Source organism: Rhea americana, unplaced genomic scaffold, assembly GCF_003343005.1.
Source record: "Rhea americana isolate MKP2758 unplaced genomic scaffold, rheAme1 scaffold_432, whole genome shotgun sequence".
Lineage (NCBI taxonomy): Eukaryota > Metazoa > Chordata > Aves > Rheiformes > Rheidae > Rhea > Rhea americana.
This window is the reverse complement of record NW_028186571.1, coordinates 179,963-202,525: the sequence shown is the minus strand read 5'-3', so window position 1 is coordinate 202,525 and position 22,563 is coordinate 179,963. Positions and strand designations below refer to the sequence as shown.

The 22,563-nt window shown below is 39.4% G+C and overlaps 1 protein-coding gene across 1 annotated transcript in view; it reads right to left on the bottom strand.

The window, feature by feature from the left end:
- Positions 1–1,923: 1,923 nt before the first annotated feature.
- DIP2B (DIP2 acetate--CoA ligase B (putative)) overlaps positions 1,924–22,563 on the bottom strand; it is a 57,066-nt gene continuing 36,426 nt past the window's right edge. Inside the window, exons 15-39 of the mRNA XM_085315616.1 lie at positions 22,313–22,377; positions 21,862–21,955; positions 21,248–21,367; positions 20,396–20,510; positions 19,639–19,778; positions 19,011–19,147; positions 18,604–18,684; positions 18,061–18,188; positions 17,191–17,305; positions 16,019–16,220; positions 15,181–15,290; positions 14,972–15,052; positions 14,321–14,444; positions 13,258–13,379; positions 12,520–12,631; positions 11,758–11,867; positions 10,971–11,101; positions 10,251–10,419; positions 9,012–9,182; positions 8,422–8,483; positions 8,236–8,293; positions 7,514–7,588; positions 6,725–6,902; positions 6,414–6,537; positions 1,924–5,911 (exon numbers count right to left, since the gene is read on the bottom strand). Of these exons, the coding sequence (XP_085171742.1) occupies positions 5,659–5,911; positions 6,414–6,537; positions 6,725–6,902; positions 7,514–7,588; positions 8,236–8,293; positions 8,422–8,483; positions 9,012–9,182; positions 10,251–10,419; positions 10,971–11,101; positions 11,758–11,867; positions 12,520–12,631; positions 13,258–13,379; positions 14,321–14,444; positions 14,972–15,052; positions 15,181–15,290; positions 16,019–16,220; positions 17,191–17,305; positions 18,061–18,188; positions 18,604–18,684; positions 19,011–19,147; positions 19,639–19,778; positions 20,396–20,510; positions 21,248–21,367; positions 21,862–21,955; positions 22,313–22,377 (3,077 nt within the window). The 3' untranslated portion in view covers positions 1,924–5,658. The remainder of the gene's footprint in view (positions 5,912–6,413; positions 6,538–6,724; positions 6,903–7,513; positions 7,589–8,235; positions 8,294–8,421; positions 8,484–9,011; positions 9,183–10,250; positions 10,420–10,970; positions 11,102–11,757; positions 11,868–12,519; positions 12,632–13,257; positions 13,380–14,320; positions 14,445–14,971; positions 15,053–15,180; positions 15,291–16,018; positions 16,221–17,190; positions 17,306–18,060; positions 18,189–18,603; positions 18,685–19,010; positions 19,148–19,638; positions 19,779–20,395; positions 20,511–21,247; positions 21,368–21,861; positions 21,956–22,312; positions 22,378–22,563) is intronic.

Below are 22,563 nucleotides of genomic sequence, written 5' to 3'. Positions count from 1 at the left end.
CAGGACACACATGCGCAGAGTAATATGAGAAGGACGAGATAACGGGAAGAGGAAAAAGAATAAAAAGGGGAACTGAAGCCTGTCTAGGGGCGGCAGTTGGCAGAGCAGAGACTCCCCTGTCGCCCAGCGCTGATATTTGCCTATATCTTGCTTGCTGTAATTAATAAAATTTTTATATTGGCTACACTGACTGAGTGAAATTTATGACAGGKCYCATTAAAGCTTTGCACTAAATTGAGCTCAAACAGGCAAATGCAGCAGTTCTTCACAGTTTTGGGGAGAAAAACTACTACTTTTTTTCTTCTACCTCAGAAAGGGAAAAGTTAATGAAGACTGGAAGCAGCAGTAGAGCAGTAGTTGAGGGTAACAGCCCCTTTTCACAGGACCACTTGCAGGAAAATAGTAATCAAASAACTAATAAATATCTAAATGAGACATGTAAACTCGATTATCTAACCACCAGCCTCAGTGGGAGCCTTTGCACTACCTTTAGCACTCCCAAATTCTGTCTTGGCAGCAGTTGTAAAAGATGGTGTTGAGGAGGCGCCTCGCGTGAGCGAGCTCCGTGTCGGCGACGGGGGCCAAGGCTGCAGCTTCGAGGTTCCTGCCCTGTCACTTGAGGCCAGGCCCTCACCAAAGGCCCTGAAGACGTTTGGTGGGTTCCTCACTTCCTGGAGCACCTGACTACAGCTGTGAAAGCGGGCAGTGGAAGAACAACTGTTAGCAGTGCTTCGTTTGAAGCCTCCAATGTCTGTTCTCTTTTCTTTTCCCCAAACCACATAATCTCTCTAGAAGCCAAACTAGTGAGTGTAAGCAGATGAAGAGGTACTTGCAGTTAGTCCTGAGTAACTTGTAATTCCCCTGTCAATACTTGCCACAGCTACTGCTCAGAAGCTGTACCTTCTCACAGTTCCTCTTSCTCAAGAATTATGCAAAAGTTTTACCTACACAATAGCATTAAGTTCACTATATATAATGTTATGGTACCACACAACGTGCCTGGGCCAGAATTGTAACAACTAAAACAAGAATCTTCAGACAACTGAGAAATTTATCATTCAAATCTGAGCATTTATGGAAAGGCACAGTTTATTGGCTATTTCAGTTAATGCGATTAATGTAACAATTCAGGGCTCCAGTTATTTACTGAAAATGAAATGTGTTCAAAGGAAAATCATAGTAAATTACCACTATGGTTTGTAGAAAATAATGTGTTTAGGCATATTCTTACTGAGAAACATATAACTAATAGGTACACACAGACCATAGCTGGGCTTAAAATAATTACAGCCTCACTTGTACTAAAAATATCTTAACATGTATATGAATACTTCAATCTTCATAAAAACTCAATGGTTAGTTTTTGACAGCAGCAGTTATCTAGTGTTAAATATCAAACACCACAAAAGTTTCTCTCTTCACCTTACTAGACTGCCTTTCTAGGAAGTTTTATCACTCCAGAAGACAAAGAACTCTAATCTTGTTGGGTTCCGCACAGATTTGAGTTTTGAAGTAACAAAATCTTTCATGGAATTCCAGTTCAAAATGAGAACATACGAATCCTGAACCTTAACCAGAAATTAAATAAAGAGTATTTAATACTACAGTAAAAGCTTAGGGTATCAGTAGGGTCATACTCCAAACTKTATCTAGCTCATCCTTAATGAATGAACTCAGTTACAACTCTTGATTTTGAAAGCTATAATGGCCTACTGCCTGCTAGAGATACAAGACATTTATATCCAACCATGAAAGTGGAGGCTCTTCACCGATTCAGATCTCATACATTTTTATACACAAGTGATTAACACCTATCTGCAAAAAATAGAAGTTCTGCCTTTCACCAGAACAAATGCTAACCAATGTTTGCTTCGTTTTTTTTTTCTTTTTTTTTTTTTTAAATGAGGGAAACAGCAGATGAAGTAGTAAAACAAGCAATCAAGCATCAATATTTATTAACACAAGACAAAGGAAACACAATCAATGCGTTAATGGAACACTGTCCAGCCAGATGTTAAATTTAAAAACGTATATCTAATCTAATTTCAAATAAATAAAAACTTTATACATAATTACATAATGCTGTAGTCTGAATTTGACAATGGTAAATAGGGTTGACAGAAGTTAAAGAAAAATTGCATTTAGGGCTTAAATTTAATCTTAACAACCTTATTTTCAGGACAGTTAGTATGACACATCTTAATTACATTTATTTGAATGAGAAATGCAGTGCAAATGTTAACAAAGCAAGACTTTAAATTACCTGAACCCACAAGTTTTGCTTAGGGAATATTCAGAAACCATAAGACATACAAAATCTTTTAGTTCAAAGTGGTAAAAATTCCTAGTTAAAGTTTCATTGCAGCTGTTAGCTTGGAGTGAGATGGATGATAGTAGGAAATAATTTTTCTTCTGCAATTGAGTAAGTCGCAAAGTCAAACTGGCATGGAGAGCTGAACATCAGTCTGGAACAGCCACTTCGTTGGACTCAGTGCTGGATTCAGCAGTTATGGAAAAGAAACCAACTCTGATCAGGAACATACAACCTCAGAACTTTCATGGCCCTGCCAAGTTTCTGAAGCTGAATGCCACCGTTCGCTCACGTATGGAATGTTTTCCCTATCATACCAAGCAACTGCCTTAAAGTGAATTGGTCACATATCTTGACAGCCCTCCCAAGACAACCAAATAATCATTTATCAGTTTGGAAGAACAAACTGTCCCCGACCTCAAAGAGGCTAGCAATGAATAATACTTAGCACTTAGTGCTGTACAGTTAGTTACCTTACAGGGATGTTGTAAGGATTAGATAATAGCCTCATCTACAGATGAGGAAACTGAAGGAGTGAAATGACCCACTGAAGGCCTTGTGGCAAGTCATTAGCAGAGCTGGAATTAAAAATCAGGATTTCCAGATTCACAGCTCCACACTTCCTGGACATGGAGAAAAACCAACACATGGACAAAAGCATTCAATAAAATCAACACTGGCCAGCTTCTATACCCTGCTTACTGGCAACTGAGTGGAATGTTACGTCATTATGAAGGGAGGACTGTAAATCACAATTCTCTAACGGAGAAATGTAATATGCCAGGAAAAAAAAAGTTCACTAACTAAGCTTAGAAGACAAAAAAAAAAAAAAAAAAAAAAAGAAAAAAAAGAAAGAAAAAGAAAAAACATGGTGTATGCTATTCAAAAATGCCATTTTGCAAAGTCAATATGCCACATATTGGGTATCTTTGATCAAATTAATATAAGAATTTACTTTATCTGAAAAATGGCAAGTAAAAAAGATAATCCTAGAGTTTTACTTAAAATCCATTTAAATGGACAAATGCTTTAAATTGTTGAAACAATTTAGCTAAAAGCATTAATTTGAATAAGACAAGTTAAGACTTGTTTATTTCTGAAATGTACAACAATGAAGTGAAGCTGAACTGCAAGTYGTTTTGCTGTGCATGAAAAAAAATCAAAAGAAAATGGTGTATAACAAGGAGATTCTCGCACTTTGCTGTCTGAGAAGGGAGATCAGTTTTTGTACACTTTAAGTTACAGTACCAACTGTGTTAGTCACAGTTACACCTGTCACTTTCCTCATTTTGTGGTCAATCTGTTAAAGCTTAATGTATTAAAGACTTCATGCACAAGTATTTTAGGGCACATACACAAAACCAGATATTGTCCTACTGCTAACAAAACAACCATTTAAACCTATGCAGCAGCATGATACCACAAAAATAGCACCTGCAATGTTGTCTTGTTACAGGGGCTGATACAGAAAGAAATTGTTCAGAAATATGCACTTGTAAACAGAACTGTCTGCAGTAACTTTAGACTTGCCATAATAACTGGCAGTTTCTAAACCTACTCCCCCTCCCCCAAAATATTTTTTAAAATACTATTCAGAACTTTCTATGAAAATTTTAACATTCCTGCCCTCAGTGAAGAACTAACAATGCATCAGGAGTTTTTCAAGTACAAAACTGGGATTTGCTTATAGATACATCAGGTGCTGCTCTGGTAACTGCCACAGGATCTTCTGAGTTTATACTATAAACCTTTTAAAAACTGCCTACAAACTTTGAATGAGGTAATGTAGAACATCTTAATAACAAGTTTATTTACACTATATACTGTATTTGACTCAAAAAAACCTGTTGCAGTATCTGGTATCAGCTTTCATTGCTTCCAAAATCCCATTTTCTTAGCATCTTTAGGAATTTAATTGCTCTTAAAAGATTATTAAGAATTAGAGCAAAGAAAGGTAATTCTCAATCAAAGCTGAAACRTTCTCTCTCCCTCTACTCAGCGTGCAACAGCTTCTAACAGCAAGAGCTGTACTTAGACTCTAAGGGCTCTGTTTCCTTACAACTATTCATGTGAAAACCAACACAGTATTTTGAATGCTGGGATCCTAGTTTTCCTGAAGTTATTTAACCATGTATTTGCTAGAACTGCTAAGTCTCATCTTTTTGCCTCCTACTGTAACAAAAAAATTGCATTCAACCCCAAACCAAAAAATACAGTTTTTCTAATGAATGTTTCAGGGAAATCTGGGTTGTCTCCCAGCTATCATTACAGCCCATTGACGATATTTCTTCCTGTACCTACAAGGCACATAAACTAATGACTGAATTGCACACAAACAGTGAATTTAACTGTGTGCTAATCTGCGGTATCTTTTTTCCCTCCTTTAAATATAGGGTGTCATAAAAGGCAGAAGCTGTCACCCAGATGCACCAATTTCAGTTAAGCATTTTGGACTTGCACTGCAATTTCTACCAGATTTCATGTTACCATTTAAACATTTCAGCCTCTTTTAGAAAGATGTGCCTTAAAAAAATAGGTTTCTACATGCTATGACACACTTCTGGCCAGCACTGAAAGACTACATACTGAATTAAGAAAACTTGTGCAAGATTTGTGTATCTCACATTAGCTGTCTAACCAAATGTAATTATGCTAAGGACCACAAAAGTTACTGTCCTTAAAAATTTCTACCTTCAGCTGTCATCATTATCCAAGTCATTTTTCTATCTAAGTGAATTATGTATAATAATATTTACATATTTAAAATATAGGCAATTTTTTAAATTCAAGAAATATCTATATGAATAAGTAACTCTTAGATTCCGTAAGTTATTGATTTGGTCATGGCACAATTTTAAATAAGTTGTGTGATCCCATAGAACAAATAGCTACAGTACAGATGCAAAGTACATTATATAGTAGGGAACTGCAGAACTCTGATGACCCTCCTCTTAATAGTTTATCATCTTAACTAAATAAACCCTCCCCTTATAGAATCCTAGAACAGTATTAGATAAAAATACAAATATGTACAACAGATGAAAAAAGTAACACTACTGTAAAGGCCTTAGGAGTTTTGTAGCTCACACATTTGTCAACTTTGCATTTTCTATAAAGCTAATATTTCAGTAAACTGTTACAAATGTTTTCCATTGTCTACCACATTTCCTTTTGTCCCTTGGGAATTAATGTGATCTTAATACCACAGGATGAGATGAAGGGAATATGGCAGCAATCTCAAACTTTTTATCAAGTATTAGTAATTTTCACCAGCTTCACTCTATAGACACCCTTTGTCACTTGGTGGTCCCACAGAGTTTCTGAACATCTTTTGCCCCCCATGCATGTTACATGTTATAGGCTACATATATGGGGTCTAACTGATCAGCTAGAAAACTGTCACGGAGATGCATTCGTTGTTTCTCTCCTCTGGAATTGATGGGAATAACTCCTGGATCCACTACTACCACCACTCCCACAATTAGATAATGTTCTTCCAGGACCACATTTGTGACTAGAGGAACTAAATCCAGGGCTTCCTGTTCACAACCACACAGCTCCACAACCACCACAAGCAAGTTGGTCCAGGTGAACACAGCACTAAAAGTAGAAAAGAAAAACAAGCAAAACAATTATTTTCACAGATAAAGATCCACACTTTATCTTTTCTCAAGCCTTAGATGGCGTTTACCACCTGCTTTGGGCTGCGTTTCCAATCGACCCAACTCTGAGAAATCGCAGTCCTAGCATAACAAAGATCAATTTAAACACATCAGTATTACTTAGCTTGACATACAAACTAAATGCTGCTTTCACTCACTCAAATATAAATGCTTCTTTATACAACAAAGCAGGAGATTATAACTTCTATTTTGAATTAACGCTCCTGAGAAAACATGCATAAGAGTTAGTCAGCCCAATGTTATCCCCACCTACAAATGGGCAGAGAGAGATGCACAAAAAGGTCACGTGTCTTGCTGACAGTCAAAGAAAAAAAAATCTGCCTTTGCCTCATCTTTTTGTATTACATCTGGCATCTTTGTTTAAACATTTCTACATTCCAGCTAGGTTGAGATGAATTCATTTTTCACTACTGTTTTACCATTCAGCGATGCTTCTGTGCGTTCGAGATACAGAAGTCTCGATATCGATTGGATGGTAACGCAGCCCTCGCAGTTCCAAAGTTTCATCCAGTGCCCCAACAACATACAGTGCATCGTGACGCTCTGGAAAGGAGAAATGGAAAATAAAATGTATGCATACTATAAAACAGAAAATGGCAGACAATAAACATATTGTAAATAGAACAAATATCTCTTGTATCCAGACACGAGATTGGGATTTATTCACTGCACAGTATGGGAAAAAGCTCTCCCTCTTCATTTAAAAGATAAAGACTAATTTCTGCCATACCTCCACTGGCAGCTGTAAGCTCTGTTCGACGAACAAAACCAAGGTATCCAGTTCGAGCCCAAAGTGTCTGAGCAGCATCACCAAAGCTTAGACGAGTGTTGAAATGATCAGCTTGAAGGGTTTCATTATCATAGATAGTATAGTAGCCACTGGCTGTGTGTGGACTATTTACCCAAATCTGTACAGGAAATGGAAAAATATTGAGATCCATGCGCTATGAAAATGAAGCATCTTGTGAGTATTAAAAGGAAGTAGAAAATAAACTGTAATAGGAGGTTGTTTTTTTAAGATTTTCCTACCTCCCCCTCACCCCTAGAAATTTGCATTTAACTCAAACCCCCAAACATCCTGCAGAATCTTAAAAAACACATCTTGCCGATTTAATAACTGCCAGCTGAGGATGAACTGAGTAAATGAACTATGGATTTTTATTACACGTGATTTCAAAAAAAAATTATAATTCATCAACAAAATTTATAATAATTTATCAATTTACTGGTGTGTAATCACAGTAAGGAGAACAAAATGCAAATGAGATTCTTTGGAAGCCAGTTATGCAAGACTTGGAATGGAACAAGCCTTCCTTTTTAGCACGCTCTTTCTTTAAGCTCGACTCTAAAGTAACATCCCMAAATTCTGAACATTCCATCAATAATTCAATATATAATGGTTTACAAGCATTACCACTCACAATCTGTCACCTGGCAACTTTAGTAATCAGAAAGACAGAATATAGCTCAAGAAGCAGACAAAAAGAAAAGCTATCCAAATAATAAAGTCTGTACTTGCCTCCCCAAGATGAGAGTCTCCAAGAGGCCCTTTTGTCTCAGGATTAACAATGACTACTTTGACTCCAGGTAAAATCTAAAGATCACAAGAAGGAATACATAATCAATTTATGAGTTATCTACACAAGTAACTAAAATTCAAAAGTTGTTCATTTACCTCCAGATTTTTATGGCATGATTTTCACCTGCGCAAGTTACAAACATGCATAAAGCAAATCATAGTACGTACACTGAAGTACTGTAACAGTAAGAAACTAATTAATAACTGCAGATCTACATAAGCAAGGCATTCAAGGCTCATAAATATTGGTACGTCATGATTCTGAAGAATTCTATATTAAAATCTGCCAATACTGCAGGAAGACATCTTTTTGTTAATCTATTAAGAGAGTAACGACTGCAATAAACCCCAAATGCATGCATATTTCAAAGATACAGCAAACACTAAGTATTTTGATAGATCACTGATTATAAAAACAAGATTGATCCTCTGAATTATTTTTTTAAAGCATGCTTTAAAATCAACAGATACTTAATCATAAATCAAACCAACTTTCCAGAGCAATGTAACCAACAAATCACCTCTTCCCGTGGCATGCCATGGCGCTGATTTAACACAGCTGCCTTTCCTAACTACAAACCTACAACATTATGAAGGGCATAAAAAGAGAAGCATGGTCAGATGCTCAGTGTGCCATGCAGCTAGGAACAGCATGAAATTACCTTCCCAGATTCTGAAAGTAGCAGGCTTTGTGGAGCTCCCCTTTCCACTAAGCGTACTCTGAAGATAAAAAAAAAAAAATTGTCAGGAAAAGCAATGAGCTGAAATCTGCTGAGCAGGGGTGATAGCTCAGTACCATTACAATGTTTTATGTATACAAGCCATTAATAAGTTTAAACTTACTGTACCTGTCATGTCTCAAGGATTTCAGATCTACATACACCGTGGTGGGATCAGGCCCAGATGTTCCCTAAGGAGTTAACGTTAAAGAAATATTTTAGGTATTTTATTGATTTATGTAAATCAGAGTAATCTCTGCCTGAGCTCATAAACATTTCCAGGGGCTTTCTACTGACAGCAAAAGTCATATTCACATTTCCCCACCTTTGCAGTTGCACTGAGGGAAACGCTTCAGGCTATTACTCTGTATACTGAGTGTAACACCAGTATGGGATGCATCCTGAGTGGGGGCTGCTGTAAGTAAACAGACAAAGCACTCCTAGCCATCAGCCCTGGGCAACAAGAATCATTGTTAATATGGAAATAAACRGTTCCCTAATGTCATGTTTCAGTTGTTCTGAGCATCTGTATATAATCTGGCAGTTGACAACAAGAGAAGCTGCTTAAATCTTGTGACAGCTATCTCCACAGAGCAGACATTGGGCTAAGCTAATGACACAGAAGCATGTGCAGATTAGAAGTTTGTTGATTCAGAATACAAGGGAATCTGGAATCTAATGCCTCTGACAAGACAAGCACCAGTAAGCACTCACGTTACCTGTAAACAGATAGCAACATTGACTCTTGATCCGAAGGTGGTGCTTACAGCACGAGATGACAAGCCAATGTCTTTGAAGAGTTTTGAGAAGGAATGAGTCAGAGAAACTCGTGGCCGCTCCTCTGCAACTACCACACAAGTCCGGACACACGACAGATTAATTCCACGTGCCTAGAGAAGAGCGTGTAGACACAAATGAGTGCAGAGGACTGAATTTGTTGATTACCTATTTTACACTGCACTAAGATCTACCCCATTTCAAGTGACATTTGCTTTTCATCCTTTGAATCTGAAAAATTACTCTAAAAATGCAGGACACCCTGTCTTTGTGTTCATGTTCTATTTCCTCTTTTGAGCTTCTATTTGTAACTATAAAATGTGTCTGACCAGAGCCTAAGAATAGTTAGACCAGTGGAGTCATCAACATTGCTTCTTCCTCTGTGCTAGAGGATGCAGTACTCTGCTTCTGCAGCACCTTTCAGCTAAGATGACATCTCTTATTACCTATTTATATACATGGAAACCAAACTAAGTGAGAATCATGTCATTTGCTAGGATTACACTGAATCTTCAACAAAACTGGGGCCAAAAACCATTATCATCTCCCTCTTACTTCTAYGTGTGACCAGGAATGCACTAAACAACACTACCCAGCTGTTCAAATCTGTTACCATTATTCTGTTTAACTGGTGACACACCACAAAGCAGACACAGAACTCTATGCTCAGCAACAGAAGATGACTGCTCCTTAACTCTGTAGATGAAATACACAACTTATTTCAGTAAAATCTGTGCAAAAAGTCACCTCAAGCCTCTTATGTAGCTAATTTCTCTTGCCACTCTTCTCCTAGAAGAAAGCACCTTTATTTAGTAGATTGCCTAAACGTGTGTTTTACATCATGGGCTGGCCTCAGCCTTCACTGCAGACTGTTATATAAGCAATTTTCTGCATAGCATTCTGCTGCTGGCATCATCTCTAAGGTTTGCCCAGCAGTCTCTGCCACTCACTGGCAATGTCACTGAGGAAGTGCTGCCTACACTGCAATATACTTAATTCTGCTTTAATCCCTTTAATTTCCTGTAGCTACAACATTTTTTGTTGCTTTTGCTTTTTAAGCAATTTGTGGGTCAGGGACTTGTGCACCATCAAAACTTTTGTATTTAACAATTATATCATTTTGCTTTAGTAAAACACTTTCATTAATTTACAGAACATAAGATTCAGGAAGCATTTCTTACCTTTAACATTTCAACTTGGTTTCCAAGTCCCTTTGTACACAGTTCCATGACTGAATAGGAACAGAAAGTGTCCCTTATTTTATACTGGCTAACAGTAGATAACCAGAGGAAAAGATTGGATTCCAGCTCCATAGGAGGAATTAAGATCGACTGGTGACCAGAATACACACTGTGAAAAACAGAAGACTTGTGTTGCAAACAGTTATCTTTCAATTAATATTTACTGTATTTTCATCTTAGATTCCAGTTAGATCAAAAGGAGGCTGTGAGACTCTGTGTCTGAAGCAAACTGGCAACAGCTCCAAAAACCATCTCTRTATCTGTAGTAAATGTTGTTACTAATTTGTTGTATCAGAATAATCATCTGCACACACACACAGTCACACTGAAGGAAGAGAAATGGCTCAACCATACAGTTTACAAAAAGAAAACTCCTCTACTGCAATATATAATCAAGGAAGAAAGAGAAGCGAAACATTCTGGAGCCAGTAATATCTGGCAGCACAAATATGCATGATCAAGACAGGATAATATTTTGCTAATCTACAGGAAAAGGGAACATATTATTGTCAGCTTAATGGCAAATCCTCCCTTAACAGTAAATTAGTCATTTYGGTAGTGTCAACATATCTAATTACCCCAGACAAGGACACAGATGGATATTTCCTATTTAAAAAAAGCCCAAAACTAATCATTACCCTTTTCCCTAGAAAGTCATACCTGCAAAGGCACCAGAGCACAAAACCAAGTCCACAATAGGGGTCAAGACAAATAGCAATCTGCCGAGAGGAGTACAGCTCACACTGAAGCTTAATTGCCCTGCAAAGACCACTCACGGCAGCATGGGACATCTGCAGCAGAAGAGACAGAGAAACAGCACTGAAATTCAAGGACATCAAAACAGGAATTCACCGAGACAGGTAGATAAGAATAAATACAGGTTTTTCTTGATAGCACTACTCCATATACTAAGCTTTCCTTCCCTTATCCTTACAGCAGATACAGAGCACTGCATAAGCCATTGTAAAGGATAAATAGTCCTATCAATAGCTATTGCTTAAAAACTTTAGATGTGCTTATTGGGTATCTCAGACTCCAAACACAAGCAACCATTAAGTGGAGTCTGAGGCTTTCATTTTTTTTTCAGTTTTATTTCTTCTCCTCTGTCAACTGCATTCCTACCCAGCTCTTTGTGGRGGGAAAGCAAAAGCTCACAGTTATGTTGCTCACATCACTCACTGTTCCCCTAATAGGCAACTCTCTGGTGAGATGCAGCAGAAAAATTCCTGCTGCCACTGTAGAGCCCTGTCTTTCTACACGGCAGAACTAGTTCTTCAGCACAGACTGCATTGTCTATAGCTAATCCATAGCTTTATTGGAAGAAAATCTGCTCTTTATTCAAGCTACAAGAGCCAGCTTTGGTAGTGGTAGAGGCAAGAGATTAGTCGAAATACAAGCCAAAGAYAAGACACGAAATCCCCAATCTTCTAATACCATTTTGCTATACCTTTACTCCTGTAAGCATGCCTGTTGTGGAAACACTAAAATCTAGATAGGCTAACATTTCTGGCGTAGGTGGTTTATAGGCTTGAGACATTCGCTTCCGGGGCAAGTCATCTGTGCAAGAAAGGAGCAAACACAGTTAGTTAATGGCTAATGAACCGGTAACAAAAGGAGAACAAAACTTTCAAAAAGGCTGAGATGAACCATAAAGGTTTCTAGTAACTATTTCCAAAAGAGAGACTAGCACATGAGAAGGCCTTTGCCAAAGTTCTCATGTAGAAAATTATTTATTCCTCAGAAAAACAGAGAAAACACTTCCTCCTCTGTGTATGTAAACTGAACTTTTCTAAAAKACATGATTTTACTTTCAATTTTTCAGTCTCCAGGGACACAGGTATTCTGAGGCACAATCAACACAAAAGCATAACCTGATTTTTATACAATTTGAGTTATTCAATCCCTCCCTATTACCAGACTGGGAGTCCAAGCATATTACCGTTACACGTAAAATTATCATAAGGAGATTATAGCTGCCTGGAACACAGCTTTTCAGTAGCATTACACCCCAAGGAAGACTCAACAAATGCAGGAGATTAGAACAAAGTCAGGCCCTGGATTATATCTTGGATGTTTCTTCCAAATAAACCAGCATTTCTTAATAGTCACCCATTAGCATCTGAAATGGGGGACATTGTTCTCTCCCTTTGGAAGTCGATGCTAATCCCAACACAGGATTTCAAAAAGTCTATTAGTCCATGGATCACACCTGTATCAATGATGGTTGGCCATGTTTTCACATCTACGGCAGCAGCTGCCTCTCTGGATTTCAGTAGTCTCATTAAGGTCTGGGTTGTGAGAATACAGGCAGCTTTGCTGACCTAAAAAGATAAACACTTCCTCAAAAAAGAAACAAAGACAAAAAAGACAAAAGCATGTCCCACGAGCATTGTGCTTGCAAGGTCTGATATCTGGAGCGTATTTTACCACCTGTAGCCAACTTCCCCCAGCAGACTTGCATTAATTTCTCTGGCTGTTCCAAAACTCCAGCTCTCTACTCTTCCTTCACTAAAACCCCAAATGCAGACTAAAATGCAAATAACCATGGCAGGATCTTCAGAGTAGATGTGTATATGCAGCTTTCTCCCCATGGTCAAAATGGGGAGACAGCTTTAAGTGATTACTGGACTTGGAGAATAACTAAAGGCAGGATCCGCACCTGCCCAATAATTACTTAAAGGAGTGCAAATGTGAGGTTTTAGGTGGTAATATCACAATGTTAATTTAGTGCAGAAACCATCTGTTTCATAATTCACCTTTCCACATAAGGCAGTTCTCCCTAGCATTTCTGTGAACGAAAACACTGTATTTATGTTAAAAGATATGCTTCAGTCACCACCGCCATGTAAACGGCATGGAATCTGGACAACCGTGTTAATCGCTCAAGTCTGAGGGGCTRAAGTGATAGTGCTCCAGCCACGCTCTCCGCTATGGCCCCATTACTCACTTCCACGATCATTCGCACAGTGGGCAGAGTAGCAGTGAGGCTCTGAGCATGAGGTGGTCTCACGGTCACAGGGATGCAGCCAGCATACAAACAGCCATAGAATGCGGTGATTAGCTCAATGCCTGCAAGGACACGATAGGCTGTAGTGTAGGACACTGGTGGATGGACACGCTGGTGACACCAGCTTTTCCCCAAGTACTTTCACTCCAAGCATCAGTTACAACTTTCATTAGAAAGTATACAGCCTAGGCACTCCCACAGCACAGATGTGCAACATAAGCAGCCCAAACACTGAAGGCAGCACAACAAGGCAACTAAGAAAGCCTGACATAGGGGACGGGAAAAGCAGACTGACCACACAGAGAACCATCTTGTATAGAAAGAATATCCCAAGTGTCAGSACAAAACACAGCTGTCTGGCAGTGGAAGGAGAAACACACCAGAGAACAGCCCTCACTAGCAGTGAGTGTTTACACACCCCAAGTGATAAAAGCTGTGGCCTGTAGCACACAGCAGGCAGACTGCAGCTCCCACTGTTCCCAACCTACTGCCTCAGAACAAGTAACTAACAGTCTCAAAGGAAGTATGTTGTCTGCACAGCTAAAGATGATGGTACCAGTTTCTACCACACGCCACTTTGCCATTTCCTACGGCAAACTACACACTTTCCCTGGATGAAGAACTGCCAACTGGTGGTGTGACTCCAGCCAAATAAAACTTGAATAGAGACCAGGAGCCAAGTTCTCTGGTGGAGTGACTAATACATTTCTCCAATAGAACCAGTGGGGTCACAAGTTTCTAATAACCTTGCAGTGAATATACCATACAAGAGGATCTTTAATAACCACAAAAGTTTAAAGGATTTATTCTAAACATAAGGACACAGTAAGTTCTCCAGAGCCCAGAGCGTCTATCCAGGAGTGGGAAGYTACAAATCAGCTCTTCCAAAAACTCTACAGTCAAAGTGCAAGTCCTGATATGGCGACTGCAAGACATGAGGACTGCCTTCCTTGGACAGTTACACAGTCCCTAAGGTAACACCATTTCAGTGAAACTTGCTTACCAGGAGGATAGAGAAGCACCACATTGTCTCCTGCATTGAGATGTCCTTTGTCATACAGAATTGATGCAATTCGCTCAGCTTTTTTGTGCAGCTGAAGGCAGGTGGCTGTACACACAGTGGTTCCCTTCAAAGGAAACAAAAATGTTCTAAATAAAGCCTGGCATAACACATGTGACAGTAAAATGGCTGCTGCTAAAAAACCCAACAACAACAACAAAAAATGTACTAACTAGTGTCAGTCTATACCTACTAGCTGTCTATAACTACAGGCTTCTAGCATTCAGTTAGCCATCTACACACATCACAGACAGGAACAGTTAGATTTGCTCTAGAAAATTCTAGCTACTAGGGAGTCAGTTCAGTTCTCCTTGCACCAGAACCTTGTCACAATATACTCAACATGGATACATAACCACAAGAACTAATGGGACCTACAAACCCGCACAGTTTTAAAGTGAGGCTTGGAACCATTCTAGTCATTCAGATTAAAGTGACACACAGGTTCAAAGTTTTAAATTCCAAAGGCTTGGGCAAAACCTGATACAGAGACTGAATAGAGGCCACTGGAGCAGGCAAAAGATTTTAAATAGTCTCAAATTTGTGCTGAATGATATACTGTGGACCTTCACAAAAACTCAACACTGACTGTACCTTGGCATTTAATAACAGGAAGAGTGGGTGGTCAGGAGTTGCTTGAGCTCTCCACTGTAACACTTCTGTCAGGAACTGGTGCTGAAATAGAGAGGCAGTAATTAAATACTTCAGAGATGATACTTAAGTCTCTTTCACATTGCTGCCTCACATTCAGCTGTAGGATAAATTCTTTTCCCATTCTCTAGCTGCAGCAAATACCAATTTACCTTTTTAACTAAATCATTGTCTTCTATTTGACCAAGATCTCTTCCAGCAGCTTGAGCAATACGCTTCCCAGCGACCAGGTTCCCTACCATCACAGAGGCAGGGCCAACACCTGTTGATAAAGAACAGCCCCATGGAATCAGAACAAAGGAACAGATTCTTCCAAAGTTATCTGCTAGATACTGCTGCGGGATAATGTTTAAAACAAGTGAGAGCTGCAAGGACTTCAGGTCCCATAGCGACTCGTATGACCAGTCATTTCATTATAAGGCAGATTCAGCTTCTTCTACCTGAAAACCAGTGTTAACAAAGAACAGATGGGTTCTTTGTAGAGGAAGCTCTGAGTCTGCACTGCACTGCCAGAGTTGGAACTTTTAATGCAAGCAGCAAGGGGTTGGCCTAGGAGAGCAAAAGTACAAAGATTCTCTGTAGGATCACACTGCTCCTGGGCATGGATGACAAGAACAGAGGTAATGACCTCACTGATACAAGTACATAAGGTATTGCTAGGCTCCTCATTTTCATTCAGAAGTTTCCTGTTTAGCAGTGGAGARAATTCCAAAAATTCAGAGGTAGGAATCAAAATTCCTGATGTGCAGAGAGAGGCCTGAAGCAAGCCACAGGCCATGAGACTCACTGTGGTCCCCAGCTAGCAGAACACTCAGCAGAATTTGTCTTTCTGTCAGAGGCATTGCACAGCTTTGTAGGTTTGAGGTAGTGAACTTTAGTAAACTAAATCTTAAAAAAAAAAAAAAAAAAAAAAAAAAAAAAAAAAAAAAAAAAAAAAAAAAAAAAAAAAAAAAAAAAAAAAAAAAAAAAAAAAAAGGCAGCTCAGGTTACCTGGTTGCTTCTGCCTGGGTTTTGGCAAGTTCGTCACACACGTGTGTGGGCACATGAGGATGTTGCATGGATGCAGAGAGCCCTCCAGAAAGTGCTGTTTAGTTTGAGAGATATGGATCCCTCCTAATGGAGTTTTTGGCAATGTATTGGCTGGCACAAGAGCAAGGCAATATACGCCCACTTGGTGAATGCTGTCAATTGCCTAGAGAAAGGAAAGATGGTCACTTGACTGCTCAGTACACTGCTGGAGACAGTCAAGTGTTACTGACTGTGCTGACCTATTCCAAGACAAATCACTACATATCGGTAAGGTGCTGATCATTATCATTATTTCACCTATACAGCATCAGCGAGTCCTACTGTAACAGTTAAGTGTTTGTTAGCATCCCTTCCTTTATAATTCCTTCCATACAGAAGAAATCCATTTTAAAATTGTTCTTGACTAAAATCTCAAAATATAAACAGCTGCTTGATGAATCATCCAATTTTGATTTTAGGATTTTATCCATCTGTCTCTTCTGAACCAACACCCTCTGTTCCTTTTTTGTCCTGCTTGGCATCCAGGCATCTAATACTTTATTCAGATCACCAAGTACTTCCCTCACTTCTCTCCCCAGTGTGCCTACTTCACAACCCGAAATATTATTCCACGAGTCTCATACATGCATGCAGTTCTCAAAGTAAGCATTCACCACTCATTCTGGTTTCTCAGGACCATACTTCTTCAGCTGTTTGAACTGTTCTCTGTTCACTGTCTCACTGCTGCAATCGCATCTCCAAAGATAAGGGCAGTTTTAAAGCATGACTTTGAGCACTGGCACAATTCAAGACTAAAAGCAGAATTCCTAAGCATGAGCACTGGGTCTGCTTTGTAGTGTTGAGAGGCAATTATGTTTCTACCTACGCAGTCACCTTGCTAGTATAATGCTGACCACTTCATCAGAACCTACACTATTCTGTGCTGCAGTCATTTTCTCGGGATCTTCAGACATAAAAGAACAGCTTGTGCACAGTAGATGTACCAGCTTGTGACCTTGTAAAAATTTCTTGCTGCCAAGCGGGATCCTGAGCCTATGCTCTTTCCATCTGGGGCATGCTAATGGCCTCTGATCTGCCCACACACTGAAAAATATGCACTAACTCACCTTGCCCACTTGTGTAGCTTGGCTTACCTGCAGCACTCGACTCATCCACTGAAAACTGTCCTCTTCAGATGCATCTGGCCTCTGCTCTGCAACGACCACAATTCTCTCGTCATAGAACACAGACACCGAGAACACAGCAATCCTAAGGAAAAGAGCCATATTGTCAGGAATTCCAATTTTACTACTCGGAAATAAGGAACAAATGAAAGAGACCAAAGGCAAAGCTCCTAAAAATGCATGGAGCAAAGAGGAAAACCATCAGGCAACTAAAACAGAGTCAAAAGAGAAAGGCTCTGTGGACTACATAAGCAGTTAATTCCACCAAGAGATGAATTTTCTACATAGCATAGCCCCTGCCCTCTCATCTTGCTCTCACACTATGTTCCAACCTGTGGCAACTTACTAATATAATAAAAACGTTAAAAGCATCTACATGATGTAGGGGGCCTAAAACCTACTCTTAGAGACATGAGCTCCTATGCTATTCTGGGGWTTTATAAAATTATGTCCACAATTGCCAAATAAAATTAAGTATCTTTGGAAATTAACAGAACTCTTCCTTGCTGCAGAACACCAGCCAGTGGCTAGCAACTAGAGAGACTTGGAAGTTTTACAGAGACAGAAATAAATTTTCCATGTGGCTGGCTTATCTTGTAACCTGATTCCTTCCCCTAAGGTACACACACTTGATGAAAAGTCAGACAGGATACTGAGGAAAACTGACCTGCGTTAGGAAGGATCAGGCCAACTACTGCCTAAACCAAACACATACTTSTTTTAGACTCAAGCACCCAAACAAGTCAATTACTGATGAGACAACAGAGATCACACTATAGATCACATTTCATTATACCACATGCAGAAATTTATGGAGGGGGTCAGGTTTATTTTGCTAACCTTCCTCTGTAAACTGTTTTTATTGACTCTACTGCCAATCCAGTTGCTACGATGTCATCAGCATTGTGTCTACGTCCACTAACTGTAAGCAATCCATCCATTTTTCCAACCACAAACACCAAGCTGCCCTGAAACATAGAAAGATGTGATAAAGTTATACAAAGCAGGTATTCAAATGTCTCTGATGGCATATTTTTAACTATTACTTGTCTATAATTTCAGTTACTAGATCAATGGAATTTTTATAAAACACTTTCTTTCTCTCTGAAYTACATCATATATGACTAACTCAGGTGAATCATTCTAGCAACTCACAGAGCCAAGATACTTTGGCAGATGTAGCAGAACTGCCATACAAAAGCTTTTTACATTTGGTTTTAAAATAACTAGCAATTTAAAAATGCAACAAGTASCATGGTAAAGAACTGTAAAAGTAACATACTGGAAAAGTAAGGGTTCCTACTGGCTCAGGCAAACCCAATATCTCTCAACTGTCAGTACATGTGCTTCTGTACCCAAATGCTCAAAAACCATGTTACGTACAGGTCCAACAAACCCCAGCAAGCCCGAACGGACGAATGGCACATCACCAACTGGAGAGCCAGCTGAGTTCACAGGGATAATCTGCAACAGAAGGGAGGACTGCTGGAGATGGAGTGGATTTACCAAAGGATAGAAGGATACTCCCCACCTAAATCTGCACTGAAAATTGTACTACATGCAAGTGATGAGGAAAATGAGTAAATGAAGGATTCCACACACACACCACTCAACATTTTAGCAGTATGAGAGATCTTTATGAAAGGGGAAAGTTGAAAATATCTAACAAATCTTTCAGGATCTCTCTTTAAAAATCAACACAAACATTTTAAGTTTAAAAGAAATCAACAGATTATACAGGATCATCAGCTCTACATAGAAAACAGAGAAAGATGAACTCTCATACATACCTCAAACGTGTTTTTTGTCACCCCCGCCAGCCCATAATACATCATTCCTCCTGCTCTGGAGCTAACACAGATTTCACCAATCTCATCTGTTTTACAGAGCTGAGGCGGTCCATCAGGTTTCACTATACACATCATTCCTAGGACAAATTACATACTGTTAAGAGTATTCCCAAGATTTGGCCTGTGGAAGAGCTAACACTTAACTATGACAAATAGGACGTCATGGGATCTGCTTAACCTCCCCCCATAATGGGGCCAAATATGGGAGAATACCAAGTCTAGCTCTTTTTCCTTACCTTATGGGTCTTGCAATCAATGCACTGTCCGAATAGATTGAGCATACACCTCTGACAATTCTCACAGACACCGCATTGCCACAGAACAACATGCAGGAGGGTGGGAATATGTCCTAACCACTTCAAGCTTAAGAACAGAGCTGCTGCTGGGACACCACATTTCCTGCAAGGATTTCACATTACTGCATGAGCACATGGCTTTCTGGGCTTTTTATTTAAATGGTCTGTAGAACTACTTTGAAGGTCTCAGCTCAACAGCCTTCATTACCTGCTCTAAAACATTCCAGAMCATTTACAAAAAGATGTTACAGGGCACTCCTGCGCATTCTTACCTCCCGGCATCACATGGCCAACATCCTGGACAGTGAGAGCGGAGTTTTTATCTTCGGTGTTGACACGAATCACACCAAAACTCAGCCCGTTCATGGACAGGATGGCTCTTCCAGGCAAAGGCGCCCCAGGGACGCCAGGCCTTTGAAGGACATAAAATCAATACACTGAAGCAGACATACTGGGTATTCTTAGACTCTGATGAAGACATCACAGTATGAGAAATGCATACTGCAATGTCTCCTCTTTTCATAAYAAATTTAAAATCATGAGGTGATAGTAAAGATTACTTCCCAGAAAAGCCATACTGATCAATGACTAAGACCTTATTTTTAGGCATGTACAATTCATCATGTGAATCACAACTCTTCTTCCAGGTTTTAAGCTTAATTTGTGATAAGCACCTGCTCCTAGACTAGAGGATTACAGTACTGTTTATTACAGAGGGCAGCAATGGAACAAAAGGCTATAAGTGATGATAGATTTTAGCTCAGATTCAAAAATATCACACTAGCTGTGTATGAGCAAAGAGCAGGATAAAGCAGTACACCTTTCTTACAAGCACTGATGTGCCACCATATATCTTACAGGAACAAAAGCATTCCTATCTTAGGAGAAATATTTAATAACATAACCACTTGAATACCTGAGCCCAAACAAATGTCAGTGGAGCTTATTACATGCTTAAGACAACTATGACCAGTAGGTGTGTGAATAAACCCTAATCTAGCAAAGACTGTAACAGTATACGCGCATTACCTCCGTATTGCAATAGTCATTGCTTCTGGAGATGTGGCACAAGGACAAATTGCCTCTGGTTTAAGCCCATGGCTCTGAAACAAACTCAGGAAGGCATCACATGAGGAAACAGACCCTGGAAAGTAAGAAAACATGTAACTATCACTTCACATGTTTCGATTTTAAAACTGTCTGTAAAATAACCTAGAAATAAATGCATTTGGGGAAAAAAGCAAATTCTCTCGAATAAGTCTAATTTTCTTCCCCAGCTTGCTCCAGAGTCATTACATGTAGGAGGTGCTCACGGAATGATGATAACATGAATAAAAAGACTGCTTCAACCTCCAACAGATCAGCACACACATATAGAGTCTGTTTCCATGCAATGTACATATCACAAATAGAGCTAATAGTGTTCCAAATCTCCCTTCTGTTGGTGCCATCTAGACAGACATTCTTTAAGTCTCTTCATTAACAGCATTCATTACATATCTTTTTAACTTTCTTTGCTTCCTCTTCAACACTGTTCTTAAAAGCCTTCACTTTATCCCTTGGTGAGCAATTAAAAAAAAAAAAAAAAATCAGTCTCACTCCAGTCTACCAGAATTCTGTTTTACACACAAAAGCTCCCCAGTAAACTCTCCTCTTTCTACCTTTTGCAGCACCTTTCACAACTTGTGCTCAAAGGAATAAAACACAGGGAACCCTTGCACTTGTGCTGAAGCATCAACAATCCACAACTTGTGTGTTACTAGACAGCTGTCCTAAGTTAGGTCTTCTTGGAAGTAGCTACAAAAGGAGCAAAACTTGAGTCTATGGCAACAACCAGCCAAAAAACCTCTCCTCTTAAAACAAAAAGATGTGCACACTCACAGGGATTTGCACCATCAGTTACAATCAGCATCCGGAGAGAACTCAAACTGACATCTCTTTGGTCTCGATGGGCCATCATGGCCCAGTGCAAGTCTCGACACTTCACTAAAGCAACTTTTGCTGCAAATGAAAGCAACAGAAACAGTTATCAGCAAAAAGAAAAACTTTCCATGAGTCCATTTTGTATGAAGGCACTATCCAACCCTCCAAAAGCAGAAAACTCTCACTAAGGCAAGCAAACCTTAATTCATTGAGCTTGCAGTAATAGCAAGCCCCAACATACAACAGCATCTGTTGTGGGAGGCGGGCCATTTCCCAGCCCCTGAGCCAAGGCATATCACTACTGCAGCCCTCCCTTCAAAATGTACAAATCACTATCACCATCTGAATACTCCAACTAAAGACTTGGGATCAAATGGATTTTTTTGTGTTATTTTCTTGGTCTCATAAAAGGTATCGACTCCAAATACACAGGTTTTGAAGTTGCCATCAAGTTCTGTGTGGTTTGCCATCATCCACAGAGCATTAGGACTTTGCTCTAATGTAGTCAATATTTGAATGCCGGAATTTATCCTAAAAACTTAGAGCTTAAGTTGCAGAAGACATGCAATTACCTTTGTGGGCATGAACTCTCTGCACCCATGAGAGTGGGCAGGTTTTCATCACAGAATAGGGCACACTGATAGTATGCAGTTTGTTCATTACATTCTGAAAAGTAGAAATAAGATTTTTAAGAAAGTGAGCACAAAATCTATTATGAAGCAACAACATGAGTCACCCCCACTCCTCATCAAGTCCTTCCTCCCGCCCGCATGAATTCACACACATTTACTTGGGATGCTTCTATGCTTCCTGTAAAACAGTTAACATTTCAAAACATCATTTGAATTTACAGGAAAGCTTAGCAATTGAGCAGGAAATATTATTACTTCTGCCAGATCTGCAATTCTCTGAAGAGAGCGCTATGATTGACTTAATAGGTAATGGTCCAAAACGATCTCCTCAAACTTTGCAATTAGGAAGAGTTATGAAATGCTTCAGAAAGCCTTCACAGGCTCAACTCACCGTTAGAATACCATGCCACAGCCCTGCATCCTTCTTAAAATCCAAAACATTCACTATTGTTTCACCTAGAAAAAAGTTGTTGCATTGGAGTAAAATGTGCCTGGAGAGCTTTGACCATTATTTATGCTAAAATCTGCTGTTTTTCTTGTTCTCCGAAATGGACTCTGATCCAGCAMCTTAAAATGCTCTTTTTTTTCCAGGGAGATGCAAGAAAATCGCAGCCTTAATTTTCCCTGTATTTACTGAAGTTC